The following is a 26,997-nucleotide window of genomic DNA, read 5'->3' as shown; positions in this document are numbered from 1 at the left end:
ACACACTGACCTTAAAAATTGTTGTAGGTTCTTCATTAAGATTGACTCTAGTTATTACTCTTCCTGAATCTTCTTCTACATCAAAAATACTGGCAGGGTAAGGATACAGGACATCATCTACTCTGTACCTTACACGACTTGCAGGTAATCCCTAAAATGAAATCACATATTATTAATTTACTGTCACAAAACAACTAGTATAGGCAAACTTCTAAATGTCAACTTCCATTCACCAAAACATTTTTTAATGCTGTTCTGGAATTTTAAGTAAGTGGCATACTCTCTGTTAGACTGACATAGTTTTTGAATAAAATGTTCAAAATAAGACCATGATATTAATGGATGTTTAATCATTTCAGGTATGCTGAAAACTTTGCCATAATAGATATGACAATTAAGATTCAACATGATTTGGAGAAAATTTTAAGGACTTTTTGTTTGCTGTTAGAGAAAACATATTTAACTTCAGTTAAAAAAAAAAAAAAAAGAGCAAGTATCATTCCAGGCGTGGTAGCTGACACCTGTAGTTCTACCACCTTGGGAGGCTGATCGGGTAGATTGCTTGAGCTAAGGAGTTTGAGACCAGCCTGAACAAGAGCAAGACCCTATCTTTACTAAAAAGAAAAAATATATATAAAAAGAAAAATTACACAAAAAGAAAAAAAAATATATAGAACTAGCCAGACATGGTGGTGGGCTCCTGTAGTCCCAGCCACTTGGGAGGCTATGGTAGAAGGATCACCTGAGCCCAAGAGTTTGATGTTTCTATTAGCTATGATGCCATGGTACTCTAGCCTTGGTAACATAGTAAGACTGTCTCAAACAAAAAAATAAACAAGCAAAACCACTAGTCTCAAATGACTAAATAATGCATTTCAAATATGATGTATTTTTAAAGGAATTGATAAAATATTACCAATAAAACTTCATAAATTATTTACTATCACTTATCACCTTATTTTATTTTTTAATTAAAAATTATTAATTCTCTAACTAGGAAGTGAATTGCTGGTAATTTTTATAGTACCAGGATTATTCTAGATAATGTTCATTACATATGGGTTACATACATTATTCAACACATTTACTGACTGAAAACTGCTGAGTTGTGTGAGCACAATAACAAAAAAGTTCAGAGCCAAATGAAGGAGGGGAGAGTCCATCTGACATCCCCTTTTTCCTGATGTCCTTCAGCAAGAATTCAGCCATGTTAGCCTTATAAGACACCACGCTCGTTCCTCTCTCAGGGCTTTTCCGCTTGTTTTGCTCTTTTCCTGAAACACTCTTGCATGACCAACCTCTTCTAACATCCCCCATCTCAAACGGCACCTCCTCTCTCTGCATATACCCCTTCAAAAGCCACTCAATCAATTCCTGTTTTATATTCTTTATATTACGTATTCTTATTTCAATTTATGTGCATATTTATTTGCATATGATTTTTCAGCCTGACTCTGTCCCTCATATGGAAGCTTCATTTGAGCAGATACTTTTTTCTGGCTTGCCGTTATTCAAGACATCAACAATAATTTGTTGAGTAAATATTGAAAATATAATGTGATCAGTGCTTATGTGTATATGTACCTTGAACTGCCAGGAAGCATGACTCTATGTGACCTTATTTACACAGGTAAGATATAATGAAAATGAACATGTACCCCTGGAATTATAAACATATATAAACCTTGCTCCTGTTCTCAGTAGCCACATGAGCATAATTTGGAGGGGAAAAGGAAGGCCAGATTATCTTAATGGTTTGTATTTCAGGAAGAGTTTTCACAAAAAAGATATTCATGAACACTGTGAAAATACAGCTGCCCCAAACTATGAGGAGAATAAGTATTCTTTCAAAAATATTTCTGAATGAAATATTACAGAAATGAGGTTTCGTGCAAGAAAGTTCTTCCTTTTCCCTTCTGTCTGAAAGTACAGCACTATCTCGTCAGTGTTTCCCAGATTCTATCTACCCTTTCTAGCACATGTGACTTTCTTAACTATTTTAATGTATTCCATTGTTAATTAATTCTTCAAAATGGACATCGTTTTGAAGTTTTGAAATAAAATTTTTAAATTTTCAAAATTTCTGAAATTTTTTAATGAATGAATAAGCAGAACCACAGTCCTCCCTCACTCAGCCCAGCCCAACACCCACGTCTCTGCTGAAAGAGACAGCCACCTTATACCCACAACAGGGAGCTCATGGGCACAGAAAATCTCGTCCTCTGCTTCCCTTTGTCCCAAGGGGTGCTACCTTGCTGCTTCGCACTCTCCCTTCTCTCAGCACTGGCAATCTCTAGGGGTTAGGCCATGAGAATTCTGCAGTTCCTTGGAGTTTAGCCATCCTGTGGGGCTGTTGCAATCAAGGTGAGCGCTGGGGAATGTCTGTGGGGAATGGATGATATGAAGATACAAGGACTGACGGTCCCTGGACAGGAAAAACTTCCCCAACTGGTGGACAGCAAACTGGACATGTACCACCACAGCTTGGGTCCAGGGTGAAACAAGCTCCCCAAGTTAAGCTGGTGACTTGGAGCCATGCCCTTAAGAAGTCTACTGGTACTTAAGAAACCAACAATGTGCTGCAAGGGCAAGAAGAACACCCTCACCCCCGTGTCTGATCTCCATCAGCCTCTGGCCTCCTTCCTGTTCTGTCCCCTACCTTCTTCCAGTGCCCTCTAAAAGGTTCCATCACTTTTCTCTGAAAAAGTCAATCAAGCTATGATTATTCACCTATAACATTGGTTCTTTTTTCTAAGAAAAATCAGCATTTAATGTCTCTAAGCCACCTACCTTCTACATTTCTACACTGGTAAATCTCTTTATGGCTACAGGACCTTTAAGAATTGTATTATCTCAGAATGTGGCTGAATTGTTGGCATGTTTTTGACTTACAACCCACCAATATATATTCATAGGAACCCATTCATAGCTACTTACATTCATCTCTCAAGATGAAAGGTCTTGATGAGAAACACACAGATGCTTCTCTACTCATAGGACTCACAATTTGTCAGGTTGGAGAGACAAAGCAGGCACCAAAAAGCACAATTAACTACCAATATTTTTGATTAATCTGTGAGGGAGAAGCATATGGTGCTATTCGATGAAGGTGTGGGCAAGGATTTCTAGGCAAGTACCTATACACTTCCCTGTGCGGACACTCAACATATCACAGAACATACCAAATATATTTTAATTGACAGAGATTATAAGTGATTGTGTTATATGTAGATCTTGGTCTGCTAGATCAGTCGGGTATTAAAAGGTAAACTAAAAGTAATTTTATCTGTCAAGATTTTAGACATTTTATCTTAAACTTGAGGGGATAAAAATATCAGTATAAAGTATCAGTATAAAGTGATAAATTAAAAGCTGTATATTTAAAGAAAATGTGTTACTAATTTTTGGTGAGAATCTTATTAAAATATATATATATATGTACATGTATTTATTTATGGGATTGTAAAGACCACATTATCATGATATGTTCATGAAATCTTTGTTTTTAAATATTATAATGTCATATATAATATTAGTAGTATCTCATGAGCTAGACATGGATATCTTAAACTTTAAAATTAATGGAGATATAGGTACTCTACCAAATTAGAGACAAACTTAAGTATTTTTGCCACCACACTGGAAGTGAGGAGGGAAAGGAAGAAAAATGATCTAACACCTACGTGCCTCACAACAGCTAAGTGTTTTCACTCTTCATTAAGCTCAAGGGACAATGTCGTGAAATGAGTCATGTAACTATATGGGAATGAGGTTTAAAGAAGTTAAGTAACTGCAGTTACAACATTATGTTTCCTAATTAGCCACAAAACCAATACTTTTGGCATTAGTCTATAATTTTGAGATATTCTAGAACTGCTTTCTAACCCTCATGGTGGTAGGAAGAATATGACTTATGACACCTATTGCAAAAATGAATCAATTAATTTATTTATTCATGTATTAGCATATTTCTAAATATGATTTGAGGTAACATGTAATATTTCAATATCATACAGTTTCCATAATGGTAGAAGAATGATATCAACTTTGTGATCATCTTTCATTGGCTAAATGTGATACGTGTGAAACTCATTAAAAATCTATGTGAACAGTGTCATAGTGACACTATGAAATAGGCAATTTTTCTATGTTACGGGGAGCATGGCAGACAATATTGGCACAAGGGCACCAGCATTAGATTTTTTTTAAATCAAAAGTGATATAATTCTATATAATAATAGGGTGGAAATAATTAATATAGAAGAATAAACGTAGGTTTATATCAAGGAAATACAATCTTAGGATTACAATTATTTTCTTCATTACTCAGTACATTTTCTACTTTTGATATTCATTCTTATAGTATTAAACACAGTATGTCTTGACTTAATTATAGTGAGATATAATTAATTACTACAGAAGGTAATTGCACACCTATATGAAGGATGTTTCAGACTTGCAAACATAGGGAATTTCAATGAGACTATAATGGACCAAAATAATTAGGTTCTTAATATCAGGGGATATCTTGATTTAGTCATTTTTCTTAAATACATAATTATCAAGGAATTACTTATTCAGACCCACATAATTTTCTTCATAATAATAGCAATCACATTGTATCAGGGAATACCAAACCTATTATAATCATTAAACACAAACATTAAGTAATTTGTTTTCAACAAAGATTTTTCTCTCTGACATAGTTCTTAAATTTCTTTCTCCCAATGTCTTTGAAGCAACTACTCTGATTATTTTGTAACAGTATAATGCACAAATTCTACCAGCTATGATTGAACATCACAAATTACAGTAAAGCAGTGTAATTGTTTGTTTGTTTTTGCAGTTTCTGGTCAGGGTTGGGTTTGAACCCACCACCTCCAGCATACGGGGCTGGCACCCTACTCCTTTGAGCCACAGGCGCCGCCAGCAGTGTAATTGTTTTTTGAAGTCATGTGACTTAATCATCTTTTGGTGGATCTAACTGGATGTTAAGGCATACTTAAAAGAGAAAAGAAAGAAAAATGGCAGGTCAAACTCTCTAGGTAATCCCAGAGAAGAGCATATACTTTTCTTTTTTCCTTTCCGCTCGGCTACGTTTAATATTTGACAATACAGTTCATCAACTCTCATAGGCAAGCTCCACGTGCTGCTTGCCAATTAATGTAACGTGTATTTGCAGTTCAGTTTCTACAGATATGCTATCAACACAACTATTAAAGAACTTAAGAAATGTTTGCTTGAAGATGATTTACCATTAAGTCTCTTGGAAGATGTTTTTTTCACGGGTAAATACGTGTGTATCTCAACCTCTAAAGACATCAAATAAATACACATCCCTTCTAAAATTTCTTCCCTGGGCACAGTTTTTAAGTTTATAAAGAAAGAAGCTGGTACACATTTGGATGTTTTTCCCACAAACCAACTCATGGAATCAAAGGAATTTAAAAATAGGAATGAACCTGAACTAGAGCTAGTCATTAATGATCCTGTGCCCTCTGCCTTAAAACCCTTCCGTTTTTCTTAGCAGACAACATTTCTTAACACGGCCTTCCTGACTTACTAGACTGCACAGGAGCTGACTCAGATTTTCCTTTCTACTCATTTTAAAAGTGGCTTCTCCTTGGTTTGGAGTCTTACTGTTCCCTCTCCTATTTTAGGGCTTAATTCTTCTCCTCTGCCACTTAGCCACTGCATAACCTTTGGACCTCCGCTCAGAATCACTTCACCCAGAACCTTCTTTGACTCTATAGATAAAATCAGGCTCCCTCTTATCCAATTTGACAGTATTCTAAACATTTTCTTCTTAAAGCATTTTATGGTTAGTCATTTCCATACACTTGGTTGATTTTTGATTAATTTTATCTCTTTAAGCTTGAAATTCTGAAGCTAGGAAACATGACAGTTTAATCCTCACTGCTTAACCCAACATCTCTTATATAACAGATACTCTGTAAATAATAGAGGATGCCCACACATAAAGTAAAAGTTGAGGGATTTTAATTATGTTTAGATTTCAGGGGCACAGGTTTGAGTTTAATATAATCTATAGTTTCTGAAACATCATTAATGAATCTCCAAGGCATATTTATTCATTTTTTTCTCCTTTTGTTCTCATACTTCGCTCTTATATTTGTTTTACCAAAGGCAACCATTGGAATGCATTTAAAAAATGCATTTTTAATACACTTCTGTAGTACATTATGTTATGATCTATCCACTCCCTCTTCTCCCACTTCCTACCCTACTCTTTTGGGCCTGCGCCCATGTGACTTACTTTGGTCAATGGGATGTAAAGAACCACGACACAGAACTAGTCTTCACTTGTAATCATGCCGTTAGTAAGTTATCAGTGAAGAGCAGGCTTGGTTAGTCACAGCTCCCAGAAGAAAGAGACATGTGGAATCAACATGAGCCCAGCCAAGCCCAGCCAACCCCCAAGTGCAGATTCATGAATAAAACCATCAATCTTCATTACTGTAAGCCAGTGAGATTTTGGTCTTGTTTACTAAGTTCGTTCTTTCTTTCTTTTCTTTTTCTTTCTTTCTTTCTTTCTTTCTTTCTTTCTTTCTTTCTTTCTTTCTTTCTTTCTTTCTTTCTTTCTTTCTTTCTTTCTTTCTTTCTTTCTTTCTTTCTTTCTTTCTTTCTTTCTTTCTTTCTTTCTTTCTTTCTTTCTTTCTTTCTTTCTTTCTTTCTTTCTTTCTTTCTTTCTTTCTTTCTTTCTTTCTTTCTTTCTTTCTTTCTTTCTTTCTTTCTTTCTTTCTTTCTTTCTTTCTTTCTTTCTTTCTTTCTTTCTTTCTTTCTTTCTTTCTTTCTTTCTTTCTTTCTTTCTTTCTTTCTTTCTTTCTTTCTTTCTTTCTTTCTTTCTTTCTTTCTTTCTTTCTTTCTTTCTTTCTTTCTTTCTTTCTTTCTTTCTTTCTTTCTTTCTTTCTTTCTTTCTTTCTTTCTTTCTTTCTTTCTTTCTTTCTTTCTTTCTTTCTTTCTTTCTTTCTTTCTTTCTTTCTTTCTTTCTTTCTTTCTTTCTTTCTTTCTTTCTTTCTTTCTTTCTTTCTTTCTTTCTTTCTTTCTTTCTTTCTTTCTTTCTTTCTTTCTTTTTAGGAAAACTGGATTTACTGCTACAGTGGGCATTTTTAAAAATAATTTTATGTGGGCAGCAATTTTATGGCTCAGTGAGTAGGGCACCGGCCCCAAGGGTGGCAGGTTTGAACCCAGCTCCGGCCAAACTGCAACAACAACAACAAGATAGCCAGGCTGTGGCAGGTGCCTGTAGTCCCAGTTACTCAGGAGGCTGAGGCAAGGGAATTGCCTAAGCCCAGGAGTTGGAGGAGCTGTGATGCCACAGTACTCTACCGAGGGCAACAGAGTGAAACTCGGTCTCTAAAAAAATAATAATAATAAAATAAAAAAATAACTTTATGTAATGGTATTGTTCTCTCACCATTTTCACAGAGTGCTAGGTTCTTGCACTTCATTCTTGTTGTTATATTTTATCAAATCCTGCTGTGCTGGAAGTTCACAGGACACATCACACTTAATAATGGTCACAGCTGTATAGGAATCTCTGTAGTGTCTTAGTCCTCAATATAACAGATACTGTTACATTGACAGAATATTTTTCAGAAACTATAGATTATATTAAACTCAAACCTATGCCCCTGAAATCTAAACCTAATTAAAATCACTCAATTTTTACTCTATGTGTGGGCATCCTCTATTATTTAAAGAGCATCTATTATGTAAGAGATGTTGGGTTAAGCAGTGAGGATCAAACTGTCTTATTTCCTAGTTCAGAATTTCAAGCTTAAAGAGATAAAATTAATCAAAAATCAACCAAGCGTATGGAAATGACTAACCATAAAATGCTCTAAGAAGGAAATGGTTAGAGTATCTGTTATAGTCACACTGAAATTTTCTTTAATTTTATTGGATTGTTTGATTCTGTAATAATGATAGTTTTGGATTGGGGAAAAAGTAAGGGCTCTGAATTATCATAGTGTGTGGAAGAACCAGGCATATAGACAGGATGCAATGTTTAGCTACAGTGGTGGTTAGGTCAAAGAGAACCCTGGAATACAGAACACTCACGTCTGGTCCTTAGATTTCTAACACACCCTGAGATGAGAACAAGCAGGGAACTAATTATCATTGATGGTTCAGAGGCCCAGCACCTTCTTCACAGACGCAACACCTTATAATCTTCACCCCTCAACCTGTGCTCAGCCTTTTGGACTTATGGCCCTTACAGGCTTTTACAGAAAGAAAAAAAAAAAAAGGAAAAAAGACAGAAACAGTTCACAAACTATAAATATAGAATGCAGATTTCATAGACTCAAGGCATGAAAAAGACCAGACTAAACATAAAAACAATGCCAGTTAATATTTATTAATTAGCTATTATTTTGTAGGTACTAACTGTTCCACATAAATGGTATTATATAACCTCAAAGTAGTATTATTTTTTAGTGTGATAAGAACACTGAAGATTAAATCAACTCTCTAAACCAAATTTTAAATATACAATAAAATATTGCTATCTATAGACAGAAGGTTGCATATCCAATGTCTAGACGGTGGTTCCCAACCTGTGGGTTGCGACCCCTTTGGGGGTCAAACGACCCTTTCACAGAGGTCACCTAAGACCATCCTAAATATCAGATATTTACATTATGATTCAGAATAGTAGCAAAATTACAGTTATGAAGTAGCAACGAAAATAATTTTATGGTTGGGGGTCACCACAACATGAGGAACTGTACTAAAGGGTTGCAGCATTAGGAGGGTTGAGAACCACTGGTAGAACAACCACAAATTAAGAAACAAAGAAACAACCAATGAAAAATGGGTAAAGGACTTGAATGAACATTTTTCCAAAGAAGTCATACAAATGGCCGACAGGTATATGAAAACATGCTCAACATCACTAATCATCAGGGAACTAAAAGTCAAAACCATACTTCTTAGGAAGTTTTTATACAACCTCTATCTAAGTTATATAAAAACACTGTTATCAAGCGTGTGGAGGAATTGGTACACTTCTACATCGTTTGTGAGAATGGCCAATGGGGCTGCTACCGTAGGAAACTCTATGGGGATTGCTCAAACAATTAAAAATATAACTACCGTAGGATTCAGCTATTCCACTTTTAGGAAATTATTCAAAAGATTTGAAATCAGGATTGGAAGAGATTATTTGTATTCCCATGGACATTGCAGGGTTATTCACAATACCTAAGAAGTGCAACAACCTAAATATTCATTGATAGATGAACAGATTAAGAAAATGTCATACTTGTCTATACACACAAGTGAATATCATTAAGCTTTAAAAAAGAGGGAAATGCTGACATCTGTGACAACATGGATGAATTTTGAGGACATTATGCTGAGTGAGATAAGCCAGTTACAGGACAAATATTGCAGGATTCCAGCAAGAGTCCATTTATATAAGGCAAAGAGTCAAACTCAGAGAAGCAGAGAGCGGAAGAGTCAAGCTCAAAGACGAGAAGACAGTTGCCAAGGGCTGGAGAAAGGGGGAGCAGGAGTGGGCTGTTCAGGGGGTGTATAGTTTCAGTCGATCTATTTTTGCTCTCATCTTCCGTATGCCAGAACTGAAGGGGAGAGTGACAAAGTTAGTCAATGGGAGATTTTGGAGTTGAAACCAGACTGTCTTGCTCCTGAGCAAGTGAAGCCACTCAAAGCTCTTTTGAGCTGTGGAAATATTTAAGGTTGCATATAAGGGGTTACAGTATACCAGACTCAATTAATATAGATGCATATACTAGTGAAAACTTGCAATTTAAAAAAGAGGAAGAAAAAGTAATAACAGAAAATAATGAAAAGGCCTATGAAAATGAAGATGTTTTAAAGGGGGAAAGTTCTGACCTAAGACTCTGATAGCCTGTTGAGTTATTTAAGGAAGTATCATATATGTAAGCCGATGTAGGAACTCACAAAGCACATATCTTTAATACATGAAAGACATATTCGAATAAACCAAGAGACACAAGGAAATGGAGAATTTAAAAATGGATGGGTTACAATATGAAAGGAATGTCATATGATATATAGACATAAATATGGAAAGAAGTGTAAGTAGCTATTATATAAATGTCTAGAAAATAGAATTAAGATGCCATAAAGTTTGTAGAGAAAGCACATAAGTAGTTGTTCAAGTAAAATATGAAAATAAACAGGATCAAACCCAAAAAAGTGGGCCATAAATAAAAGTCATATTCCAAAATAACTCAGACACATGAAAAATAAAAGCAGTAGCAAAAATACTAGAGGCCCATTTTCCTGAGGTTTGTGTTTCTGATCCACAGAACTATGGTCCTTCAGATTGCAAGCTCCCTGACCCAGTCAACAAGCCCTTCATCCTCATTTTCTTCTCTTCCTTGAACACTTCTTTCCCTCTGTGCTATGTGGCTAACAGATTTCTCTTCCACCCTCTCCTTTCCATCTCCAGCTCTTTCCACTCTTCAGTCTCTGACCTAGCCCCTAAATTCCCTTGGGGTTTATTTAAAGTTTTTCTTTTACTTATGTTCTCTTTCTTGGAGAACGTATTTACTCTCATAGTATGTAGTCAGGTGACTCCTCGGTTCACATGTCTCTCCAGAGCTCTTATCCAGTATTTCCTGTCTGATCCATTTCTGGCCATTTAAGTGCAGTCAAATCATCCATTATGTTACAACTTATCTTTCTCAGATTCTCCTCATGGTGTTGTTGATCTGTGGAAAGTAGAGCTTGTCCCCACCTGCCATCTGCCTTCAGCCTCCTTTCACAGTTAGGTACCATGTACTCCTGGGTTGGATGAATTGATAGCTCTGGGCAGCAGTGAGCTTCCTGGCAGCCGGGCACCGTGGTTCCTGGACAGATCTGTCCCGTTGTAGCCCTCCTTCCACTGGCTCTGCTCTGACTCAGTCCCCTCAACTTCATGCTCCCTGTAGCAGGTGGACGGGGTTGCGAACTTCTAACATTCCACGAATAGTTGTTGCACATAGATGTTTTGAAATCATTTTGAATTTAATTTATACTAAAATTGATCTCATTATTGTCTCCTTAAAGTATAGTAGCTTTTCCTTCACTCTGCATTATTTTTCACCAATTATTATTATGACTACCTTTATCACTCCAGCTAGAAACTCCTGGTTCACTTTTGTTTTTTTTTTTTGCAGAGACAGAATCTCACTTTATGGCCCTCAGTAGAGTGCCGTGGCCTCACACAGCTCACAGCAACCTCCAACTCCTGGACTTAAGCAATTCTCTTGCCTCAGCCTCCCAAGTAGCTGGGACTATCTGATTCACTTTTGATGTGGCCGTGACTTTATTCTGTTTTGACCTTCAACCTCCTGACCCATTCTTCCATTTGAATGCCTTAAAAGGCATTCTCTTCATTTACGTTGTAAATCTTGCTGTTTTCATACTGAAGTGAAGGCAATAACTGCTTACTTGTCTCCAGGCTTTGGTTATTATCTTATCCAATGAAGACTGCATATTATAGGCAAACTTTTGTTCTAATATGTAAATGTAATTTTGTCACTTCCCTTTTTGTAAGTCTTTAGTAACCTTCCATTTTCTTATATAATAAACCATGTGTCATAAACCACACCTGCTACATTTCATGTCTACGAAAAAGCTTCTAAAGGCAGCTATAACGTACGTTTGAAAATAGTTAACAATTATTGAATTAGATATAGTTTAAAACATGTTACATATATTCATGAATATACCATGAATGTTTTTGACTCTACAATTTTTGGATAAATTTTCCCTGGCAATTTCTTCTGTCCTCATTTCAATGAATCCTTACATTTTAAAAAGTTAAACTCTTGTCCAGAGCAGGCTCAGACTACATCAGATTTCACCTCTGTCTTATTGTATCCTTATATTTGTTTAATTCATAACAAATGTTTACAGACTGATTTATTTATTCAGTAAGTACTATGGGGTATCTCAGTTATACTAGGCCTGTGTTTGGTTATCAGTCTACTGCCTAAAAACAGCAACCACTTAAGAATAGGAAATAAGTTAAAGTGAATAACACAAAATTAAGAGTTACAAGGGGCCTAGCTTATGGGGTGTGAAGGCCACTAATCCATGTCATGACAAACCAAGACACTGTTTCAGAAGTCCTGTTTACATTTCTCTGGCAAGGAATTCAGAATAACGCATATATCATTTAAGCTGTTATTTAGAAGCATATGAGCAAGCCCCAGAAAAAGCCTGTTATTACACTTCACCCAATTCCCTTAGTAACCTGTCTTGTTTAAGTACATTGGAACCGTGATACTATGAGATTTATTTCCAACTCCCCAAAACAGATACGAATTGTTGATATATTATGGGGTGTAGGGTAACACTTTTGTAAAGGTTGAAAAAGAACTATAAGCACATTTTAATTTATAATAAAAGAAAAATGCCCCTTTAGCTCTGGTAAATATGGCAGTCTTTCAATTCAAAGACCATCATTTAATCTAAGCAGCAAATTCTAACATTTATTTCCAGTCATATTAATAATGTGATTGTTCTTAACTATGTCACAAAAAGGAAATCAATGATACGGATTATTTTACACTTAGATAAGACTTCCTAGATGTTAATAACGTACACATAAACTTTCTCATAAAACCTCCCCTTGCGTATCTGTTTATGCTTTCAAATCTAATTATAACCCATTGTTATTTTAAAGATCAAGCCCCAACTCTTGCATGGTAAACTTTCTTTCTAATTAAATATTTGAGACCAAAGGGACTCAGGCCGGGCCTACAGCATCTAAATTATCACAAACTGACATTTACAGTGAAAAGAATTCTCAATTATTTCCCTAACAGCTTTGACGTGAAGGCAAAAAAACCCACAGCTATGTAGGTTCCTCCCTCCTGCTCTTGGGTCAACAATTATAGTTGTAGCTGCTCATCTTTGAAATAAGAGTTTCAGCTACATTTCTAACAATAACTTAAATCAATATAGCATAAAAAACACAAGTCAGCATGTGGTGAGTGATGAAAAATAGATTAGCAGAGACATCAATTGAAAATGATAGAGAAGAGCTATATTATCTGTAAAAATAAAAATGTATAACACTCCTGGCCATGAGTAGTTTTAACCATTGCACAAAGCAAGCAGGCATCAAATTAGGAATAAATAGGATTGTTGCTTTTGTTCTACTATTATACCTTCTGCTAATAGATTGTAACAGAATGATTATTTGGAGGGTTAAGCATTGTGAGAAGATGGCCGTAACTACTTGCTATGTTTGGTAACATCGTGACATTTTAATAAAACCCACCACGTGCATCCTAGAAAAGAAGACAGGCCGTCTTTTTTATTTTATAGATCAACAAAAGTTCCTTTGAATGACTGAGATGAGTGTTAAAGTCACCTATGAAAACACTTTGTGAATAATTCTTCAGGTACTTTGTCGGAAGGCTAATAAAGCTCTCACCAGAGAGAAAGAAATTACTTCGCACTTGTAATTATTTTCTCTTTACAAATATACTTTCTGACAAAAGTACAGTGAGAATGCCCACAATATTTAGAAACCAATTTAAAAGACAATTATCATTGAGAATTGGCAAAGTATTTTTTGTGGAGTATCCTTATTTCATAAATCAACAGCAAAACCTGAAAAAAAGAGTCTTCAATGCCTATTCCATTCTATAATTGATGTGTGCAAAAAAGAAAGTCTGTCAAAATTGATAATATTAAACATCTCTCAATTACCACCTTGCTTTAAACACGAATCTTAGAAATTCCCCTAAAGTATTAACTGGGGAGAATGTATGGTGTGGAGAATTTTGGCTTTCATGGGTTCCCCATACTCCACTTCTTAGAAATCAGTAAATGTGAACTCAGTTTATTTATTCTAATTATTCTATATCTATAGGATCACAAAAGACACCGTTCTATCAGGTTTGTCCACAAAGAGTAAAACTATGCTAATGGAAATCAGACTTGCAGTTTTGTGTTGCAAACTTCTGGAATAAAAAGTCTCTAGTTAACAGAAATAAAAGGTTAGCATCTTTAATTTCCAAAATGATCAGGCCTTCACTACTCATATGTCCTGTGAACTATAGAGTATCAATGCATCTCACAAATGCCAGGCAGAAAAAATAAGCCTTACCAGGTGTCATTCAGTGGGGGTGGATATGTCTAGAAAACTTTCTATTCTCCCTGAGCACTTTAGTTTTATACAACATGTATTTTATAATTCTTAATTTATATTCAGCAACAAGGCGTTCTCTGGCTTTCAGACCCTACCCAGTTTCTGATGCTTCGAAGAGTTCTGCTGCGGTCGTTTTACAGTTTAAAATGGCTAGTTCTCACTTCATTCAAAAGAAACAAGATGGCATGAAAAAAATGTACTCAGCCTCTAAAAATGCAAATTATTAATGCATAATATTAATATCTAACATTGTGGGTGCAGAAGCTGTGCTAAGCCTATATGTGTGTCACCTATTTAATTCCCATAGCCTTAAAATTTCCAAAATCTCTTACAGACATTAAGAAATTTTTCCAGAGTCACATAAAACTAAATTTCTGAGGATGTGGCACATTTTGTTAATACAGAAAAACATAGAAATAACCATTTATTTACCCACAGCTTTAATTATTCAACAAATGTGTTCTAGGAGACTATCAAGCACCAGGCTTGGAGCTAGATATGGGAATACATAATGGAATGAGTTTTGACTGCTGACATCAAGAATCTTACATTCCAGGCCTCTTCGCCTGTCTGCTGTGGCACTGGGGTCCATTCTCTATCTATGCTGAATGTATCTATCTTGCTCTATAAACCTCTATCTAGTTCTATAAGCCTATCTTTCTCCTCCTCAGTAAACTTTGTGTCATGTTTTTTTTAAAAAAGAACCTTATATTCAGCATGGAAGAGAAACCATTAAAGAAACACAAAGTGGTGAGATAGATATTTATAGCCCTGAGTGGTGGAACTGATCCAGGAACCCTGAGGATATGACATTGAAACTATTTTATTCTAATTAATAAACATCTATAATGCAACAAGGTAGAAAATACTTAGTAAGCCATCAAAAAAAAAATACTTTTTCTGTGTCTATGACTCTAGAATAAAATGTTAAGAGTAAAAATCAATCATAATATTTAAAAAATTAGATGATACAGTGGTATCTTCTGCAAATACTCATGCATTTGAGTTTTTATTTCAAGTTGGTGTGAGGGCAGCCACATTGCAACTATGCTTTTTTAAAGGATAGTTTGCAGCAATGACTCAAAAGCTTAATTCTGAACAATAACTATTCCAACGGATTTTTAGAGTTTCAAGGATCAAAACTGAGACTGATAAATACATTCTCAGTAACTGAGAATAAGCACGCTCAGTATTCAACGGCATGACCGGCATCCACCTTTCATTTCTTGAAAAGCCAGAATCAAATATTTCATGTTAAAAATTACCATTGGGAATGCAAAACTAAAAACTTCTTCCAAATAAATATGAAATGTAAGCCTTGTAAATTTCTGCAAAAGAGCTTCAGACTGTAAAAACAAAAGGCCTTCTCTCTAGATACATACCTCAGATAAGTAATTTATCTTCTTTATAGAACAGACAATAGACCAAGACAACTTCTCTCACACTGGTAGATGTGCCCTGAATGTCAAGCCAGGCACCACGGTCCCGGGGGCCAAAGGAGAAGTAAGGATTTTGCGGTCCGTACGAAGACTGTGAAGTCTATTCCGTGAAGGTGAATAGTGTGCTACTGTTAGTCTGCCATCATGAATGCCATTAACCTGAATGCTACCTTAAATTCTCTCCTAATCACAATTTCACAGAAATGTACATTCAAATACTGTTGGTTTACATGCATTTAGTACAGTGTGCTGTGTTCTTTTTGCAGTTCTGTCTTTTCTAAAAGATTGTCAGTTTTTTGAAAGCAAAAATAGTTAGCATATTGACCAGTATACAGTTGGTGTTCAAAACCTACCTGTTGTCTGAAATTAAATACATATTCTTGCATTCAAAGTATTTTGTACCCGTGACAGTTTACTTATAAAACAGACAGATTGAAAATTTAACATTCACCTCATCTAGTGTTATGTTCAAGGGAATGGAATTTTGCCTATCATGTTTCCCAAGATGCAATAAATCAGTTTCAAAGACTTTTTAACACACTTATGAAAAGGAGCTTCTGATGTAAAGGTCATTGCTTTCATGTTAACATTACTATTTTTCAAGACCTTATAGTCACAATAAATGGTATAAAGCCTTGTCACAATGGAAACAAACTATGTTGACTATCATTACCTTTTATTAAGTAAGTAACGTTAACAGACATGCTACGTACATGAGCAATAGAAAAGAGAATTTTTTTTTTTTCTTTTTGAGACAGAGTCCCACTTTGTCCCCTTTGGTAGAGTGTCATGGTGTCCTAGCTCACAGCAACCTCAAACTCTTGGGCTCAAGTGATCCTCTTGCCTCAGCCTCCCGAGAAGATGGGACTACAGGCGCCCGCCACAACACCTGACTATTTTTAGAGACTGGGTCTCGCTTTTGCTCAGGCTGTTCTAGAACTCCTGAGCTCAGGCAATCCACCTGCCCCCGCCTTTCAGAGTGTTGGGATTACCGGTGTGAGCCATCATCCCAACTGGTCTAAAAGAGACCTTTTCAATCACTTGTCAGATTCAGAATTTTTGTGGTGGTGGCAGTGGTTGTTCACTACTTCCTTACTCTTCAAAAATGGTTTGCTTAATATTTCTACTATTAGTTTTCTAGAATCTATCAGACACCAACTTACAGTGCACTGAAAGTAAAAATTTAAATTTTCATCATTCAGCTCTTAAGAGAAGAAGTAATTAATGTTTTTAAAACAACACTCAAGGTATTTATAGAAAACATTTTTATATAGGTACTAATACACCTACATACTATTTTAATACATTAAGATATGGAAAATTTACATCACTTCTGCTATAATAATGATTTAATTGAAAATCTTCTGTCTTGAAAGATAATTTGGAATATGTCAAAAGAGATAAAATTCTCCAAGGTAAAAGAATCTATTAAATACATTCTAAAAGCAATGCTAATATTTTAGTTTATTAAAAATAAACATTCGATACAAGTTTTATGTCATATGTCAACTTGGATTTGGCTAATAAAATAGTCGTGTATGAATAAAATGAAAAATACATAAGTTTAAAACATCCAGACTCAGCTAAGTTACACTACTCTAATTAAAGAATCCAAACGATAGTGATACCAAATATAGATACTTCTTTCCACATGTCTTTATCATTGATGTGTAAATTGGCAAAAACTAACTTTGAATACTAGTAAAACAAAAAGTGTATTTGTAATTGTCTAGGATCAATAATAATCATCTGAAATAGGCTGTGTCCCTGTGGTTGCAGCAGTCAGGAGAACGTAAAATGTATGAGTGAAGTGAGTGAAGCTCGCACGGACCACCTCTGCACCTCTGCTGTTTTGGGGATGGTGTTACAGATTATTCTCAGGATAGTTGAGGGTATTCACCAATGCTCTCTACTTACCGGAGGGTCTGCATCTTCTGCGTAAACTGTTGTGACGGGGGTACCCTTGACCGCGTCTGGAGCCACCATCCCTTTGTAGAGTCTTTTACTGAACACAGGAGGATAATCATTCATATCCTGTAAAACACAATTAAGAATTTAGAGCTTCAGAGGAAACTGGCTTAGGGCCATAGTTCCTAGATGGACTCCCACTCTTCATATCACACAGCCCATTTGCCACTGTCGGCTCTCAGTTCCATTACTCTCACTTTAGAAGGGTGCCCCAGAGGCAATTGCCGGAGTTCCCATACAATATTCACGTGCCTGATCTCCACTGCAGTCCATTTCACTGGAATAAACAGTCTGCCCCCTTGGAAATAAACTTTTTACAGACTGAAGTAACACTGGAAGTTTTCTCTAGGGTACACCTAATGGTACGATGTGAAATTTTAACATTTGAACACAAGAACAAATTTCTTTTAAAGTGCCATTCTATGAGGAAGGAGTAAAAGATGTTGGGTATTTTTTAAATTTGTTTCATTGTTATTGCTTTTTAAAAGAGCTCTTTATGTACTCGCGTACCAACTACAAATTACTTTTTTGTACTTCACATAATGGCATTATTAGATTATTTCAAATGCAAACTGTGAAATATCCTTTGATACTATCTTACATTGTTTACCAATGTGAAATGATAAAGGATGTCTTCTCTGTAGCGCACAATAATGGCACTTCACATTAGATGTACTCAGAGAGAAAGCAATGTGTTTATTTAGGAATCTTCAAAGCCACTTGTATTTTCCTTTTTATTTTCACAATTTGGTGATATATATGCATGGTTACTCATGTAGTGTCACTCATTAAATAAATAGCATTTCTCAAATGCCTCCCATTTCTATGATCCAGTTCCAGGGATGAAGGATATCGTGGTGACTCAAGAAAAAGATGACCTTCTCATCGAGTCCTTTAACAGCCATTTGACAGGAAAAGATATTGACCCACACATAGGTCAGTGAGTTTGTCTAAAGTAACCTACTTATTTGGAAGAGCCACAATAATAAATCCAGTCCATTGAAAACAAGGCTATCTTTTTCTGAACCAATTGCATATTATTTTTTCCCGATTAATAATGTTTATTAGCCTGGCTGCACACTGCAGTGTTTTGGGTACTTTGGGTCAAATATACTTTGGCCCAAAGCTAAATTTGTTAATTATCTTTCTCATTTGCCATTAAAAACAAAAGAAAAAAATACCCTATATGATCTTTGACATTTGTGCGGACACCACAGGTTTCCAGTAGAATTAAGTTGGGAACACATACATTAACTATTGTAAACTTCCGTTTTTGTAAAGAGGTCAGGATAATTATCTCTTACAATCCAGCAGTGCTTCCTTACATATTCACAGTGAGTTCACTGCTGAGCAGTGAATATGAATAAACCTGCACATTCTAAATAGAAATAGGAGGTTTTGAACTATAAGCAAAACTGGAAAACAAAAGATATCACTTCCTCTGTTTTGACATACTGTATTCATGACCTTTCTATGAAAATGATTTGCTTTATAAATTATGAACTTTAGAATCTGAACAAGCAAATGAACCTCAGAAGCACCAGTCCTCTGTAATGAGGGCTATCTACTAATCTTGGGGTTCTAGGCTGAGGTAAATACATAAAACATTTCACGAGCGCTTCCTCATGCTCAGTTCAAGAGTGCCAATTAATTTAGTGAGTGGATTTGTAACTAAATGAGTAGAAATTCTCTTGCAGCCCTGTATTGTAACTTCTGAAGGTTAGAAACAAAAAAAAGAGCCCAACATTACAATTTCGTCATAGATAAATTTCCAAAGCTCAATGAGGTCAATATGTCCCTATGAATTTTCATCTCCTGTCTCCCAAGGAGAAATTAAAACTTTAATGTCACAAGGTACTTTGTAGAATATTTGATCCTCCAGAAAGAAAGAAAAATATGTGCTTTCTAATAATGCTAACACATCTGCTCACAGTGTTGAATACAGTGGTCTTTCCTTTTTTTTCCTGAGGAAGTATTCCCTAGATTCATTCACCTTCTAACTGAATGCACAGTAGACATTTTTGTAATCTTTCCTCAAAACTGATTAGACATAAACTTAAGGCTGTAAATAACTGAAGACTGTGAAAAGATTGCTTCTCCTCCCCTTTTATTTCTATTGCTAGGACGAAGAATGAATTAATACAGTTAGTATAGCAGTATTTCTTTTCTATGACAAGTTGTACATATTTGGGGGTTGCAATCTTTTTTTGTGGCTAAAAGGTGCAGCCAGTTGCATATAGTTCTTCCACTATATGCATTAGTTCAAAGGAAGAAAATTTTTTGAAATTCAGTGCCAACATGGATAATCAATAGTTAATTATATTTATGCTTCAGGGACATCTGAAAAAATGTGCATAGATCTGCTTCTGTAGAAATGTTCTATTTTGCAATAAATGAAGGATAAACTCAGTGCTCCAAAACTATGCCCTCTTTTATTATCTATTATTCTAATAGATAATTCTATTATTAGAATTAGATATTCTAATATCTAATAGATAATATTAGATATTAGATATTCTAATATTCTAATAGATAATATCTATCTATTCTAATAGATAATTCTAGAGGGTAGTATTGACAAAAAGAAATTTTGCCAATTCAGACCTCTAGATAACAATTTTATTATTAAAACCCACAATAGTGGGTGGCGCCTGTGGCTCAAGGAGTAGGGCACCGGACCCATATGCCAGAGGTGGTGGGTTCAAACCCAGCCCTGGCCAAAAACCAAAAAAAACAAAAACAAAAACAAAAAAACCCATACTAGTTTGTTTCCTGTGGTTGTAATTTTTGTTGGTCTGAACAAAAACCAGTTTTCTTGTTTCAAAAGAATGTGATCATGGTTTTCACCTAGAACACCATAGTTTTCTTTTCAAAAAGTAAAAAAAAAAAAAAAAAAGAAAAATACTAGCAAAGGTGGCAATTTGTTTCCATGTATCAAGCAAATACAATTGTACTTGAAGGTATAGGAAGATGGCAGGTAGAAAATACAGGTTTTACTTATTTATTTTCTAAATTAAAGTCCCAAGGAATGACAAAACCATTTCTACTTTGGTAGACTACAAACTAGATTTAAGGAATCTTTTAAATGAGTAAGCCACATAAGAAAGGAATGTTTGGTAAGTATGAAGATTAATGACAAGTTGAAACTCCACAAAAACATAGAGAAGATGATGATTTGATTCTTTAGAACCACAGATAAAAACACCTCTGCCTAGAACAGGTTCTATTTAGAAGATAAGTAGAAAGTACTAACTGGTTTCAGGTATAATTACTATGAAAAATGATGTATAAGGATATGATAAGAGTGTATAATGAGGAATTTAACTGAATTCAACTTGGGGTGGGTGTCAGTTACCTGGGCAACTGACCTGATCACTCACGTACCCTGACATGTTACCTAGTCCTCCAAAGCAGATGGCAAAATTAGAGGAGGACAACTTTGCGATGCCCACAAACGTGCTGATTTAAGACCGAATTCCATTCCACACATGGTTTCCCTGTGTTGGAATGATGATGTGGGAGAAAGAAGTAAATTTTTATATTTTTTCCTGGCTTGACACTGTATCACTATGGTCAGCTGGGAGAATATGTGCCTATTCTGAGCATAATCTTTAAGCAGATTCTATCTAAGGATATTACTCTATTTCAGATTTTCTCAAAAGGGACTATTACTTATGTATGTGTGTTTATGTGGCTTATTTTTACTATGTGTCAGACATTAGGTTAAAAACGTTAAACACACCACCTCAAAGTGCCTGAAATACATGTCAGCTGTTATTCTTATTCTAAATATAAAGAACCTTAAAAACATTAAGTTGTTCCTGGCTATCCACATAATAAAGGATAAATATAGGATTTAAGTCTAATCTTTATGTCAGATCTTAAACACATAACTCTGATATCTAGAAGCAAGGAGAAAGGGAACTGAAAAAAATCATGAGAAGATTTTTACATATGATAACTTGACCAGGATATTCAATTAAAAAAATCCAGACAACTGTGAAAATAGCTCTTTCCAAAAGCATTTTTTAAATATTTTCCATATTCTCTATACTTTCATCTCAAAAATTAGATGAACTTCATAATGTTAATCTTTTTCCTAGAAAATTTTCATAGGTATTTCTAAATATTGCTTAGTAAAAATAGAGTTGTACAAGTTGTTGCATACTTTAAACAATTACCTATTCAGTATTTAATCCCACAAATTGTTATTTTCATTAAAATCTAAGAAAGTTTTTCTTTCTTTCTTTTTTTTTTTTTTTTTGAAAAATTAGTCCTGGCGGCACCTGTGGCTCAAGGAGTAGGGCGCCGGTCCCATATGCCGGAGGTGGCGGGTTCAAACCCAGCCCCGGCCAAAAATCACAAAAAAAAAAAAAAAAGAAAAATTAGTCCTATTCAGGTCTTCACAGACAAAAAGAATCCCATGAACAAATATTCTGGGAAATGTAGAAAATGAGATTCTCTTTTCTTACATTCACATTCACATTCACAGTGTACGAGCATATTAAAGGCACTTACAGGAGGTCTGGAGTGTAGAAATCTGTTTACTTTTGTATAACCCAATGTCTTCTGAACTTATTTGTCTATGAATTTCTTTTTTGTATATGAGATAACAATTGCCACCTTGAAAAACTAGTGCTCTATGCAATATAACCTGAGAGACACAGCGCTGATATATTGGAAGAACAAACTATTAATATTAGCAATATTGTATGACTTTAGTGAATTAAAGCATATAGAGAATATATCGAAGATTCCAATACATCAAGAATGCTCCCTACCGTATGGCAGCCCATTTATCAGGGTGGAGATAATAGTCACAGCAGTGATAAGACCTGGCCATGATAGCAGAGCCTAGTTGGTGGCAGTGGTTAGCAGTAACAGGTATCAATGGGCCTTAATAGTATCCATTGCTCCAGTAGAAAGCAGCCCAACTTTAGAGACTTATGGCAACAGCAAATCTGGTTTCATTTGCCTTGACAAAAAGGGACAAATGCGGTAATCAATGAAGGTTAAAAGAACTTAATTGTCTATGTGGAAGGGAAACTTTCTGGGGACTCTCAAAAACCAGCAGATGTTTATGGAACTGTGAGAGAGACTCATGGAAATAGGAATCATGACTGCTTAGAGATAATATTTTTTAACCATGGTCAAATACTCTTTTATTTGTTTCCTCCAGTTTGTTTGTTTAGAGGAAATATTTGTGGTTTTAAAACTCCTGAATAGCAAAGGATGAAGGTGTCTTGACCTTCCTTTCCTAATGTATTCACATTCTTTAAACCCAGTGATGACTATTTCAGAAAAATAAGGTAGGAGTCTGACAGTGCAGAATAGAGTATAGGGTAATATTTGAGGGCCGTAGTTCATAACAAGTGTTTCCTCTGAGCCAAACAACCCTATGGGGATAACAAGTGCTAAGAAATAGTGATAAATCTATTAGATCATACACTTACTAACTAGTTCCCTGAAATGATCATTTATTTGACTTCTCCCGCCAGACAGGGAAAGCTGGTATAATTCAAATCCTGAAATATCCAGTTTCTGCTTGTTTGAGTTCTGGACTACCTTCTGGTTCCTCAAGCCTGAGTTCTTATGAAATCAAAGCCAGCACTTTACCATAACCGCCATGATGATGCATCACTGACATGTTACAGGCAGTCCCTGGGTTATAAAAGAGATAGGTTTATTCTTAAGTTGAATTTGGATGTAGGTTGGAACAGGTACATTTACTTACTAAGGCCTATAATAGCCCCTATTCCTAAATGCAAGTCATATATCAGTCAGATGCTTCTAACTCGGGGACTTACTGTAATAGCCAATGTTTGTAACTTGTGCTGTATATAAGCAGGATGTCTGTAACTTGAGGACTGCCTGTACTGCTTCTCAAGTGTCCGTGGCTTGGCAAATGCCACCTTGGTATTGGGCATTGAGATTCCATACAGAAAAAACAATCTTCTTTTTTATATTTTATAAAGTAGGAACATTTCTTCCTGGTGAAAAACCTTTCTGAAAGCTAAGAACTAGAACTCTTCATGGACTCAACTGTATCTCACAACAACCTCAGCCCTTCTTGTAAGGTGAACTCGTCCATGGTCTTTCCTTTCCGATCCTTTCAAGATTCCCTGCCTACTCCCATCACTGCATGCTCTTGAGACAGGTAAACACAACCAAGGGTGACCCCAGCCTCCTTCCTTTACAGATGTGTCTCCCCGCTCTTTTACTCCTATTCAGCCATTCTGTTCTAAATGATCACCAGCAAAATGACTCAGGTCATCTCTTTGTCTTCAACAAATCTTCACACTCCTTTTAATGCTGGCCAGTGTCATACATGCATTTACGTATCCAACTGTTCTGATTTGTTTTCAGGTTTTAGTTTCCTGTAGACCTTTTCAGACCTTTTTATTCTTTTTGTTTTTGCTTTGATGGTACATACAACTCAGATTTTAAGATCAGATTTATAGTACAACTCAGTTTATAAGGCCAGATTTTACTATTGATCTTACTTCTTAAACCATTCAAGATTGGGTTTGATTTTCTAGACATTTTCTGATATCAGCTAATTATGATCATAATCATCATAGATTCAAATCTTCTAGACCTTTAATAAAGACACACAATAAAGAGATCTTGTTTCATCACTGTTTACTTTGCAAGAAAAATATACATTATTTGTACGCTCATCAAGGGGATCTTTGAAACTTGATTCTGAGAAAGCTCTTTGCAGGTACCTATGATAAACTTCTACTCTTTTGTACTGTGAAAATATTTTTCCTTACAAAAAATACTTGCAGTTTCCCATTTTCGCTTCAATTTTTAATACATTGGATGGACTAGACATTAAAACAATTCTTTTCTTTCTGTCTTTTTCTTTATGAAAGAAATTATGTTTCTGCTCATTTTCAAAGATCTTGGAGATTCTTTCCCTGCAGTGACTATTTTGGGTCCAAATATGCCTTAGCAAATACCATGCAATTATGTTATCAACAAAACAGCTTGTCAGTACTACAAATAAATAGACCAATAACAGGCAATTTGCAAGAGGGGGGGAAGATCTACATTTATGAAGAAATGAGAATTACATTCCATTCTCCTCTTTAAAGCAAACAAGGATAATATTTTTATGTGTCTCAATAGTATTTAATAAAGTTTTAAAGTTGTGTTTGTAATAATCTCACCCTGAGATATCAGAAAAAAGGAAAGAAGGTGTCATTTTGCACTTGGGAAAGTTTCCTGCAATTTTTTTATGCTTATATCAAATTGAAAAAGAAAAAAATGTAGTATCGAATATTTTTAGAATTAAATGTGTATTAAGTTTTATTTTAAATGTACAATAAATAAGACATAACTCTGCATATGACTGTGGGTGAGAAGTTAGGATTATGAAAATAGAGTTAGACTGATATAAAAATAAAATGATTATATGCAAAGTTTTGTGAGCAGTGTCAGGTATGCAGGATAATGGCAGAGGACATGAGCCTTCAAAATGCATATTATACTGGGGGCTTCATGAGACAGCTTGGCACAAACATCAAAGGACTTCAGGATAAAGGCCTGCAAGGACCTAGCTGGAGCCAGAAAGGACCTCAGGAAAGAGGTCCATAAGGGCCTGGCTGGGGGTCTGAAAGGCTTAGGAAGCCATTAGGACAACACATCCAGCTGACTCATTGAACAAGTAAGACTAGTTCTTAGAGTATGAGATAAGAAGTTTCAGCTTTTTCTTCCAAGCTCCAGAGAATTAACTGGGTGGCATCTAGCTCCATAGTCCATGTTCGCTTTTCCTTTGTTTTATGTAATCCTGTTAGTGATTGATAAGTACTTTAAGAAGTAAAAGTAGGGGCGGCATCTGTGGTGCAAGGAGTAGGGCGCCGGTCCCATATGCCAGAGGTGGCAGGTTCAAACCCACCCCTGGCCAAAAACCACACAAAAAAAAAAAAAAAAAAAAAAGAAGAAAAACAAAAAAAAAGAAGTAAAAGTAATAAAAACAGCTAAAAGATAATGTGGTGGGTAATGGAGAAATAGGGCATGAGAAGCTTCAAGGTGATGCATGTTGTTGTTGCAAACACTCTTGGCTGATCAAGAGAAAGTAAAAAGGGAGTGCAACTGGAGTTCGGGGTCTTCGCTGTCTCTGCATGAAGGGTGTTGATCCCCAGGCCCACTCTATAAACTCTACTCTATTTCTATCATCTTCATTTTCCTCATTCCCTCATCACCACTGAGCACTGGGGACACTGACAGCTTGTGTGGAGGCTGGCTCCCCTCGACATAGGACAGTAAGCCTCTACCAATGCAATGGTTTGACTTCTCTAAATAAGATAAAGCAACTGAAACAACAGTAACTGAACTATCTTTTTCTTTTACATGAAGATAAAATGAGCCCATCAGTGACCAACTTCTTTCTTCCCTGATGCTGATGTTGTAGTCTTAAGTGATAACCCCACACTAAAATAAAGATGTGGTAGGGTAACCGGAAGAGTATTTTAAGAGGTTTAGGTACTAGACAGAGAATAAGGCTCATTTAGTGAACATCTTACTTTTTGAGATGATATTTTTGGGATGAAGAAAATGAAGACTATAGAAATAGAACAGAGTTTATGGAGTTGGCCCAGGGGTTCAACGGCCTTTGTGTGAGAGACAGCTAAGACCCCAAACTTCTAGCTTGATTTCACTTACTTCTTCCATCAAAATAAGCCAAGTAAATGAATAAAAACTCGATTCAGAACAGCCAAATTGGAGTCAATCAGTGGTTAAAAATAACTATCATTATCAATTGCATCCTCCTGAGGGAGGCCCTAGCATTTGACTACTATCTTTCATTATAGGAAATTAATTAATTGCAAGTCTTTTCTCTTCTCCTTTGTTTAAAGCCATTAATAAATTAACCATTTTTCTATTTTTATGTATTAAGTATAATGTCATCAAACTATATAGGTAGGCAAGAGTATACCAGGTCAAGCTGGCCTAAATGTTTCATCTGGTCCAGAAAATATTTTGTTATATTAGTCCCATCAGGTCTCCTTCAATGTTTTTATCTTCTTACTGATCATGACATCTTTATAACCATGAGTATTATCACATTCCCCAAATATTTTTAAAATTTCTAAACGTCATAATAGTATCGTGACATAATGATATTTTAATACAAATTGAGCCCCTCCCCTAGGTCTCTCCATTATTTTGTGGTGTCCTTTGAACTTTCTCATGCTACTTGAGGACTGAAAATCATTGTCTCAGAATAAAAAGAGGTCCCAAAAGAGTATGTGTCACACAAGAAAAGATTTTGGTAGTGTTTTCATCTACCTGAGAAGCAGTATGGGCAGTCCCCAAGTTACAGAAATCCTACTTATATACAACACACAGTTACAAACATTGGCTATTATAGTAAGTCCTCAAGTTATAAGAATCTGACTGATATATGACTGAAATTTA

General features: G+C 35.5%; 1 protein-coding gene across 1 annotated transcript in view; it reads right to left on the bottom strand.

Annotated features, from left to right (window-relative positions):
• The window catches only part of LOC128581091 (protocadherin-15-like), a 724,065-nt gene that overhangs the window by 139,331 nt on the left and 557,737 nt on the right, over positions 1-26,997 (bottom strand). Inside the window, exons 22-23 of the mRNA XM_053583500.1 lie at positions 17,521-17,637; positions 11-151 (exon numbers count right to left, since the gene is read on the bottom strand). Of these exons, the coding sequence (XP_053439475.1) occupies positions 11-151; positions 17,521-17,637 (258 nt within the window). The remainder of the gene's footprint in view (positions 1-10; positions 152-17,520; positions 17,638-26,997) is intronic.

The sequence above is a fragment of the Nycticebus coucang genome, chromosome 3 (genome assembly GCF_027406575.1).
Source record: "Nycticebus coucang isolate mNycCou1 chromosome 3, mNycCou1.pri, whole genome shotgun sequence".
Lineage (NCBI taxonomy): Eukaryota > Metazoa > Chordata > Mammalia > Primates > Lorisidae > Nycticebus > Nycticebus coucang.
Note: the sequence above shows the minus strand (reverse complement) of the source record. Positions and strands in the feature narration are given on the sequence as shown.